At 47.8% G+C, this 11,311-nt stretch overlaps 1 protein-coding gene across 5 annotated transcripts in view; it reads left to right on the top strand.

Moving 5' to 3' along the window:
* Positions 1–8,301: 8,301 nt before the first annotated feature.
* The window catches only part of ERCC8 (ERCC excision repair 8, CSA ubiquitin ligase complex subunit), a 28,473-nt gene continuing 25,463 nt past the window's right edge, over positions 8,302–11,311 (top strand). Inside the window, exons 1-2 of one of the 5 annotated variants that reach the window (XM_085885277.1) lie at positions 8,302–8,366; positions 8,521–8,680. In XM_085885277.1, the coding sequence (XP_085741403.1) occupies positions 8,604–8,680 (77 nt within the window). In that variant the 5' untranslated portion in view covers positions 8,302–8,366; positions 8,521–8,603. Of the gene's footprint in view, positions 8,367–8,389; positions 8,681–11,311 lie in introns of those variants that run through there. The other 4 variants (XM_085885281.1, XM_085885280.1, XM_085885279.1 and 1 more) reach the window with 4 other exon arrangements.

The raw sequence follows: 11,311 nt of genomic DNA, 5'->3' as shown, positions 1-11,311 counted from the left end.
AAGCTGGTAAAATACTTGGAATATGTCTTTCAATTCTGCCAAAATTTCACACTCTCACTATCTCTCTCCGAAAGGACCGTCTGTCATACCCTCCGATCTACTTTCTTAACAATATTCTTGAGGAAGTTCAGATATTCAAACTCCTGGGTCTCACTATCAGCCATGATCTTTCTTGTGCAAGCTACATTTCAAAATTGGCCTCAGACACCAGTCTTTCCTTGGCACACTTGAACTCCTATCCGCCTACAAGGCTTTCATCCATGGCTTGATGGAGTACTGCTCTCCACTCTGGGCTGGCTCCCCTGCCTCACATCTTGCTCAGTTGACTCCATGGAAACCAAGGTCTTCAATATTATTGGAATCTCCCATGATGAAGCTCAGTCTATGAGCCTATCACTTGACCATCGCAGACAGGTTGGTGGTCTCTATCTTTTACCACCTCCTTTCTGGTCTTGCACCCTCTGTTCTCGCTGTGCTTTGTCCCCCCCCCCTCCACCCCCACACCATTAGGTATCTGCAGGGCTCACATGGTTCACCATCAACCCCCTTCTGGTTAAACGACCTAAATCCAGGATCACTGCGCACCTCCACTCATTTCTTCCTATTTTTCCCCCACCTGTGGAATCAACTTGCACATCCTCTTCAAACTCATTTTTCCCTCCAGGTCTTCAAGACCGCTGTTCACCACCATTTCAGAATGTCCCCAATCCAAAAACATGATCTTTTCTACCCTCGATAACCCACCGAAATCCCTCCTCCTTCCAAATTTCCAGTTTTCCCTGCTGAATCCATTTTGTCCATCCCATTTATTCACTCCCGTCACCCATTCCTTCCCACTACTATTGTTTGTCTGGCTCCCTCTGTCTCGCCTTTGACTCGGCTGTTGGTGTTTCCCCGCTCTCTCTGTTGTTCCTTTTGTCCCGTTGCGTCCTGATCCGTTCAGTGTACTGGTACCACATATTCCACGAGCCTTGACTATGTATACAAATAAAAATTGATTTCAATCAATTACCTCCGCCACCAAAGGTGAAGGAGGTTATGTTTTCACCCCTCTCTGTCTGTTTGTTTGTGTGCAGGATATCTCAAAAAGTTGTGGACAGATTCTGACGAAACTTGGTGGACATGATGGGTGTGTGACAAGGAACAATTGATTCGATTCTGATGAAGATCCAAATCCGGGTCTGGATACTATAATTATTAATTTTTTTAAAGTGATTCTTGTCCATTGAGAGATCGGGTCAAAAACGATATGCTATAGCATAATATTTCAAAAATGTGTTGGGCCCGAGATGTTCTCGTGGATCAGGCATTATGTGGTGTTGGTATGCGCTCTACCGAGTGCTCTTCTGGTTTAATTAATGTAACCCTATTTATTGTTTAAAGTATGGCGTCTGAGAAAATTACAGATTTTAGAAAAAATGAGGATTAGAGTGTCATGGAATTCTAAACCAAAGAAGATTCTATCCATCCATCCATCCATCCATTCATTGGGACCATACTCTGTGCTGAGCATTGGTGCTGCCTAAGCAGTCTCCTTGGCTTATTGGAACTATCCTGAATGGGTCACCACTCTGACACAGGATACCAGCAAGCTGGCACTCATTATGCCGACCTCGGAAGGATGACAGGCAGAGTCAACCCCACCTGGTATTAATTCAACGGGTAGGGGAATTTGAACTCAGGATCCTAGGATCCCAAGCCCACCACCCTAACCATTAAGCCAACACCAGGCATAAAGAAGGTTCTTCTTAATTAATCGACACATGGTGGGAGTGAGTAGCACAGATGCCCCTTCATATGCTACCATAACAAGGTGGGCGAAGCAATTCAAACATGGGCATGAGAGCCTCGAGGATGACCCACAGCCAGGACAGTCTTAAGATGCCATTGACAAGGCAACTGTAGCCTGAGTCAAGAACTTGATTTTGGAAGACTGGCATGTCAAGGTTGAACAAATAAGCACTGAAGTTGGCATTTCACATGGAAGTGTTGTGGCCATAATCCATGAACATTTGTGTATGTCTAAGGTTTCTGCAAGATGGATTCCTCAAAACCTCAGCAGGCAGGGTTGACATCAGAGGATCCTTGACCTGTGTCAGCTAGCTCGGGCTTGCCAAGCCAGCCGTTCCTTATCAACAGTTTCAAATGGAGTGCTTGCTTGAGTGCTTAAGCCACTTGATGAGCTCTCGACAAGAAACCTGGTAACCGAACACCCCCGGACTCATCACTGGGACCCTGAGTCAAAGATGGAATCCATGCGATGGAAGCACACAAATTCTCCAACTCATAAGAAGTTCACAACTCAACCCTCTGCCTTCAAGATCATGGCTCCGGTTTTCTGGGATGCCAAAGGAATTCTGTTGATTGACTACCTGCCACATAAAACAACAATCACCGGTGATCTCACGTAAAACAACATGCCGGCCTAATGAAAAAACTGCACAACGTCATCCACGAAAACGAGGAGGAATGTTGACTCGAGGTGTGCTCCTGCTCCATGGCAATGCGCCAGTCCACAATCCCATGTTACACAAGCATGTATTCACACTTGTGGTTTTGAGCAACTCAACCACCCTGCATATAGTCAAGAACTGGCACCAAGCAACTATTTTCTGTTTCAAAAGCTGAAGTCCCACCTCCGAGAGCACCGTTTTCAGGATGATGAGGAGCTGAAGAAGGCCACAGAGCCATGGTTTGAGGATCAGCCAGAAGACTTCCATTAGACTGGCAAAGTAAGTTTAATGGACAAGTGAAGTAAATGTGTATTGAAGTCAAGGGAGACGACATTGAAAAAATGAAATGTGACTTGTGGTTCTGCATTTTCATCATATGCTCAGTTTGCAAAATTTCTCGACCACCCCTCATATCTGCAGTGAAGGGTTCCACTCTTATTTTGGAGGCAAAGTTGTTGATTTTGTTTTGTTAAACTAGTTTACTGAATCGGTCCAGTGTTGGACAGAACAGGGCAGGCTATATTTCCAAGAGGCATTGTCCAGAGTCCAGACCATAACCCCAAAAAGGATGTGAGCACTGCACAGCCTGCAATGCTCATGATTTGCAATATTTAAACAACTTCATCAACATCATAGTGAGCCTCCAGGCTCCAAGTGGAGATCATATGAGGAGGCACCGAGGCATCCCCGTCGACGACCCGACAGTTCTGGAACTCCGGATGACGTCACGACTGTGCTGTATCACGTGATTGGGTTTTCATATATCATGACTCGCCTGCTAGGGGTGGCAGGAATGTACATCCGGACGCGCAATAAAGCGGAGTTGATGCTAACACTCTTGCTTCTCGTGTTCCACTGCACCTCGTACACCATAGTTGGCGAGGAGGATGGTTGAAAACGGACATGTGCCCGTTTTCGTCGGAGACGACTTCGAATTGTTTTCGGAGCAATTGGGATGCTATTTCCACGCGAATGATGTGGTCGACGAGAGCAAACAGAAGTCGATCTTGCTCGCCTCGCTTTCGGCGGAGCATTATTGACTACTGAGTGATTTGGTGGTGCCGGACAGGCCCCGTGATGATGGCCTGTCGTCTGAAGCATGTGTGCCGTGGGGCTCCGGCCACCATTTGGGTCATGGACGGCGATGTGCGAGGCGACCCGAGGCGGAACCGGCAGCCGTTGTTGAGCCTGTTTTCAATTGGCCCGGCGGCGCGCCCAATGACGGTGGAAATCGAAGTGAACAAAACGCCGATCACGTTTCAGGTCAATAGGTGAGCGGCTGTGTCGATCATCGGCAAACAGACCGCGCGTAGACTCAACGGCCTGAAGTTTATCAGTTCAAACCTCACGCTGTTCACGTACACCCGCGAGAAGATAACGCCAGTCGGGATGGCAGACGTGTCTGTGCGGTACCAAGGCCAGGTCGCCGCGCTTCCGTTGTACGTCGTGCGGGGGAGGGGACCGTCTCTCCTCGGCCGAGACTGGCTGTCCCGCATCAGGCTAGACTGGGCCGCCGTGCACCTTGTGCAACCCGTGCCAAGCTGGTGGGAGGATCAGTTGGAGAAGATTCTTCAAAGACATCAAGGTTTGTTTTGCGACGACCTTGGGAAGCTCAAGGGCGTGGAGGCAAAGCTCTTCCTGAAGGAGGGGGTGGTTCCTCGTTTTTGTAAGCCACGACCGGTGCCGTATGCCCTGCGGGACAAGGTCAAGGGTGAACTGGATAGGCTGGAGGCCTGTGGAGTGATCGAACGGGTGTCATACTCAGATTGGGCCACCCCGGTTGTCACGGTGCTGAAACGGAATGGAGACGTCCGATTGTGCGGGGACTTCAAATCCACGGTTAACCCAGGGCTCAGCGTGGAGCAATATCCACTGCCGTCAATTGATGAAATATATGCGCGATTGGCGGGGAGTCAATACTTCACGAAGCTAGACCTGCGTGATGCATATTTTCACCTGGCGATGGATCCCGGGAGTAGCGAGCTTTTGACAATCAACACGTGTCAAGGGCTCTATCGATATACCCGACTCTGTTTTGGGATTGCTTCGGCCCCGGCCTTGTGGCAGAAAGCCATGGATCAGGTTTGCATTGGCCTGCCCGCTCAGACCTACCTGGACGATGTGCTCATTGCGGGGAAAACGGCGGACGAGCACCTTGCGAACATTGCCCAAGTGCTGACAAAGCTAGAAACGTGCGGCCTGCGCTTGAACAGGAACAAGTGCGCGTTCTTCAAGCAGCGCTTGGAATACCTCGGACACATCATCACGCCGGAGGGGCTGTTGAAAGGTCCTTGGAACGTGGAGGCGATTCAACACATGCCACCGCCTCGCGACAAGACGCAGCTGCGCTCGTTCATTGGTATGGCCCAGTATTACCAAAGGTTCGTGCGCGGGCTCAGATCACAACTTGTGCCGTTAACACGGTTGCTCAGGAAGGACGAGCGCTGGGCTTTGGGGCCTGCACACCAGGCGTCGTTCGACCACGTCAAGCGGCTGCTCTCAGAGGATACGGTCCTCGTGCACTACGAGCCTGCACGTCCGCTCTTATTGGCATGCGACAGCTCTGCATATGGCATCGGGGCAGTGCTCTCCCACAGGATGGACGATGGTTCCGAGCGGCCTGTTTGTTTTGCATCCCGGACCCTGTCCGCAGCAGAGCGGGAATATGCCCAGATCGAGCGCGAGGCTCTCAGCCTCGTCTGGGGTGCGCGGAGGTTTCATCAATACCTGCTGGGGCGGCATTTCACTTTGCAGATGGATCACAAACTGCTTCAATTCATCCTGAGACCTGATCGCGGGGTATCGGTGGTAGCGGCCGCGCGAATACAGCTGTGGTGTCTGTTTCTTGCTGCTTACGATTATGATATTCAGTTCCGAAGCACCGAGAAGCATGCTAACTGCGACGGGCTCTCACGCTTGCCGTGTGTGGAGGGTCCAGCTGCGTCTGAGTCGGCCGACCGGGTCGATGTGTTCGCGCTGGGCCAGGTCCAAAGCGGGCCGATCACGGCCAGACAGGTCGCGGTGGCATCGGCTCGTGATCCGGTGCTCGCCCGTGTCGTCCAGGCGATTTCTACGGGGAATTGGAGCGATCTACCTTCGACACCGGCATTTCAACCTTTCACGTCACGCGCATCGGAGCTGTTGTTAGTCCAACGGTGCGTTATGTGGGGAATGAGGACGGTGATTCCACCGAAGTTCAGGCAGCGGTGTTTGGAAGAACTGCATGTCAGTCAACTTGGCGTCGTGAAAACCAAGAGTCTTGCTCGTAGCCTGTTGTGGTGGCCGGGGTTGGACAGAGACATTGAGCAGTTGGTTAAGCGTTGCGCCACGTGTCAAACAGATGCTGATAACCCGCGTCGAGCCTCTGGACTATGGCAGACCCCAGACAGGGACTGGCAGAGGGTCCATGTGGATTTTGCGGGGCCGGTTAATGGCAAAATGTTTTTGATTGTGATCAATGTATTCTCTAAATGGCCGGAGGTTGTAGTAATGCAGCATACATCAGTAAACATGACAGTAGAGAAACTGTGGACGATCTTTGCTAATAAAGGATTACCGGAGATCCTGGTCTCTGATAACGGTCCGCAGTTCATCGCAGGTGTATTTGATGAGTTTATGCGTCAAAATGGTATTCGACATCTAAGGTCCGCACCGTATCATCCTGAGACGAATGGGCAGGTGGAGTCGTTTGTTAAGATGTTGAAACAGGCTTTGCGCAGGGGGGTGTTGCACCTGTGCAGACGGTGGTCGATGTCTTTTTGCTCCATTACAGGAACGCGATTCATCCTGTCACGGGTGATTCGCCTGCCATTCGTCTCTATGGGCGGGCATTGCGGTCCAAACTGGATTTTCTGCGACCTTGAGGGTCGGGGAGTGGGACGATGTCGCGTCTGACGCTGCTGCGCGGTTTTGATGTGGGACAGCGGGTAATGGTGCGCGATTATTTCCACGGTTCCAAATGGGTGCCGGCTGTGGTCTCTGTGGTACTGGGCCGGCGAATTCCATGGTGCGGACTGATAGTGGGGATGTGTGGAAGCGACACGTGGACCAAATGCATGATCGCTGTTCAGCGTCACCCCCCCCACACCCCCCCGTGCCGAACGATGTGGGACCCCCACCTGTAATGTCGCAGTGGCCAGACGTTGTATCGCCAGGGCCGGATGTGCCGACACCCAGGGGGTCTTCGCCTGATTCAGTCCTGCCCGGGGATGTCGGGCAGGCTGGTCGGCCGGGGGCAGTTGTTATTGCGGATGGCGCGAGTCCGGCGAGGGTGTCACCTCGACCGGGCCGGGAGACGTCTGAGCCTGGGCCGTCTGGCGGCGCTGCCTGTCCGAGGCGGGTCAGGATGCGGCCGCGGTACTTGGAGGATTTTGAGTGTTGATTGGTTTCGGTTGGTCATGTTATGATTGTCCTTTCATCATTTGACTTGTCATTTTATGAGGGGAGGAGTGTGCTGTATCACGTGATTGGGTTTTCGTATATCATGACTCGCCCGCTAGGGGTGGCAGTGATGTACATCCGGACGCGCAATAAAGCGGAGTTGATTCGAACACTCTTGCTTCTCGTGTTCCACTGCACCTCGTACACCACAACGACGTATTTGCTCGAAAGTCTAACAGGATGCATTGTGATACATGATGACACATTTCCCCACCAAGCATGCTTTCAAAAAAAAAAAAATCAAAGTTTACACCATTTTGCGTACGTAATAAATATACGACTCCCATCGAGACAGCTCGTTCACAGATCACCCAGAAAAATTTCTCCTTTTTATCACATTTTTAGATCCTCCTGGAGGATCTCCAAGTCTTACTCAAGTTGTTGTTCTTCGTCGTCTTCTTGTGGACTTTTTTGTTTCACAGCCTCCAGTTTTCATCGAAACTTCCTGAAAGTTGGCATATATATGTAAAACTACTCCGCGCAGACAGTAACCATCTCCGATTTTGAAAATTCCTCCGCGAAAAAAAGTTATGACGTCAAAATATCTCCGGTAATGAAAATCGCCTAAAAATTATCTCCGAAACTAGGCAAGCTTTTTGAATTCTGTTTGCGGGAATCGAACAGGGCATTAGCAGAGATGAATTACCGCACATATGATACATCACTATGACGTCATATCAATTTTTATGACGTCATTCCTATTTTTTGACATTTTTTTGTTTCACAACCCAGAGTTTTCATCGGATCTTCGTGAAACTTGCCATGTATATGCAGAAAGCCCACGCGCAGGCAGTAACCATCTCCCATTTTGGAAATTCTTCCTCGACAAAAAAGTTGACGTCATAATATCGCCGCTAATGGAAATCTCCGATACCATTATCTCCGAAACTAGGCAAGCTGTTTGAATTTTGTTTGCGGGAATCAAGCCGGGCATTAGCACAGATATAATTTATCGCAAACCCGATACATCACAATGAGGTCATATTCGTGTTTTATGACGTCATCATTAAGAGGACGAGGATCTTAGCTCATTTGAGCTTGTTCATCTCAAATATTGAATAATCATCCTGATTTTATATGATTTCTTCAACCAAAATATTCGAAAGCAAACATTGTGAAATACAACTTACTCCGAGTTCAACCATCCGTTGGGAGAAACGATTGAAGCACGTGCGGGATCATTGAAATATAAACAACTATCCCCACCTGCTGGTCACCAGGAAAACATGCACGTGGTGTGGCGGGCGGGTGGCATTCTCAGGGGCCACTCGATAATGGATTCGTGTCGTCATTGAAAACGATATTTAATTTTTTTTGTATTTTTTTTTTGGCAGCAATAAAGCAGATGAACTTTGTTTGGAAGGCAAAATGTTTTAACGTCGGCGACTGTGGTCGCCTCAGAAAGTAGGAAGCGAGATTATAAAACAACAACAACAACAACAACAACAACAACAACAGTTACGTTTGAGAGAGGTAACAGCGGATACTTCCTGAATCGATTTGAATGTTTTGAAATTTGATTTGAAAATCATCATTTTGTCGGAATGTTTTTTTTTTTTTTGGAATCCTGAGAATGTTAATTGTATTATTAAGAAGAGACCTTCTGACATGGCGTGCCCCGTCTTAGCTTCGACTTCAACGTGTTCGACCATCTCTGTCACTTTGCTGATATTCTCGAGATGCTCGAACGAATTGTGCTGAGTTCGTGACATGTTGAGGTTGCTGTGGGCACGTCAGACGGGTGTGGACGATGCATTTCGCCTTCAACGAGCCGAGTCGACGAGGAGGTGAGATCGGTTTCCATGACGATCAATCAACACGAGCATCCCTCACACCGTCATCACCGTCATCACCGTCATCACCGTCATCACCGTCATCACCGTCATCACCAGCATCACCAGCATCACCCCGTCGTGACGGCCAAATGTCGCCATCTTCATCATCCACCGATATAAAAACATACACGGTGTGTATTTGTCCCCTTCAAAAGGACGATATAACAAGGGGTTAAAAGGCCAATCTTGTAACACCACTGTGTGGTAATCATGACACGGGAATTACGTCTCTTCTTTTGGAAATGTAGACGGTGACTTGCAACCAGACATCAACGGCGGTGTACAGAATCTTTTTTTTTTATACACAAACCAGCGCGTGCCACGCACCTGCAAAAAAACAACAACAACAAAGAACTTTCAAACCACGTGCCAGAAACAACAACCACACAGGCCGTTCCTTCGCTCTCGTAAACGACGACTGGATTGGGGCATTGTGTTTATCTTGAAATGCGGATAAGAAATCGAGAAATTATGAGACGAAAGTAAGTCATCACTATCCGGAAGTCCGTACGTTGTAACCTGTAATGGGGAACGCGCTCTCACTTGGCCATAACTTGGGAACCGCTTGTCCGATTAATATCAAACCTTGAAAAGGCACATACTCAGGTCCCCAGCAATATACCTGGCAAGTTTCAATTAGATTGGACCAGTGGTTGTCGAGAAACGACACACACATATATACACACACACACACACACACACACACACACACACACACACACACACACACACACACACATACACACATACACACATACACACATACATATATATATATATACACACACACATATATACACACACACACACACACACACACACATATACACACACACACACATATACACACACACACATATACACACACACACATATACACACACACACACATATACACACACACACACACACATGTACACACACGTACACACACATACACACACGTACACACACGTACACATATACACACATATACACACAACATATACACACATACACACACATACACACACATACACATATACATACACACACACATATATACACACACACACACACACACACACACACACACATATACACACACACACACACACATATACACACACACCCACACACACATACACACATATACACACACACACATATACACACACACATGTACACACACACGTACACACACGTACACACACGTACACACACATACACACACGTACACACACACACACACATACACACACATATATACACACATATACACACACGCACACACATACACACACATACACTCATATACACACTCGTATACACACGCATACACACACATACACTCATATATATATATACACACACACACACTCATATACACACTCATATACACACTCATATACACACACACACATCCACACATTTGGGACATTTTCACAAAAGCCGGTCAGGTAACGGTAAAGAACAAACTCAAAAATCAACTTTCTTTGATATTCTCGAAATAGTGCTTGAACCCCTTATAAGGCCTAGAAAAATGTTCAAATGATGTCAGCAACGCAGGATCACCATGAGGCCTCTGCACTGACTGGGCAATATATGCTTGATAAAAATTACACAATGCAACAAAGATTTTGTTTGAGTGAATTTTTTGGTTGTTTGTCTTTTATTAGGTTGTAAGAATGAAGAAAAATTCATATCTTTCATGTCGCTAATCGTTATTAAGGAAATGACATATATTTTTTGAAAAATAACAAAAAATTGCATATTTACATAAGAAAATTGCAGAAAAATGTCTGAACATAAATGAAACTATACAACAGCGTTGAAACATACAGGGATATGCTAATCAGAAGTAAAATATAGCATACTACATCTTCGATAAGACTGTTTATTGAAAACACACAGATTCTCTGCTCATTCTTCGGTGAAGAGGCTGGGTTTCTCGGACCAAACCCCAGACGTAGTCGTCCATCATACGCTCGTTATACTGGCCCTGGTAGCGCTTCTCAAATTCCATCACATCTTGGTGGAAGCGCTCACCATGCTCTTCGGAGTAGTCTCCCATATTGGGTTTTGAAAAATCCAAATGGGAATGCATTGTGTGCAATTTCAGGGACATTCTGCAACCCATCTCCCTGTAGGACTTGAGAAGATTGTCGACCAGTTCGCGGTAGTTTTCTTCCTTGTTGTTACCCAAGAAGCCCTGAACAACCGCAACGAAGCTGTGCTGGGCACGTTTCTCCGGTGCCAACAACTTTCCGGAGAACTCCGGGTCCTTCATTAGCTTTTTAATTTGTGGCCCAACGAACACCCCTGCCTTTATTTTTGCCTCCGACAACTTCGGAAATACCACTTCCAAATGCTTGAAAGCAGCGGACTCATGATCTAGTGCCTTCACAAATTGCTCTATGAGCCCCAGCTTGATGTGGAGGGGTGGCATCAAGATCTTCTCCTGCTCAACCAGCGGTTTCCACTTCACGTTGTTCTCGCCAATGACAAAGCCCATTCTTGATGGCCAGTCCTTTGTTTCATAATGTCTCGCTGTAGCTCGGCTATCCCAGTAGCAGAGGAAACAGGGATGTTTTGTGAAGCCGC

Source organism: Eptatretus burgeri, chromosome 6 (assembly GCF_056783735.1).
Source record: "Eptatretus burgeri isolate ZD-2024b chromosome 6, Ebu_testis_v1, whole genome shotgun sequence".
In the NCBI taxonomy this organism is placed as follows: Eukaryota; Metazoa; Chordata; class Myxini; order Myxiniformes; family Myxinidae; genus Eptatretus; species Eptatretus burgeri.
The sequence above is the reverse complement of the archived record's forward strand: the minus strand, read 5'-3'. Positions and strand labels throughout refer to the sequence as shown.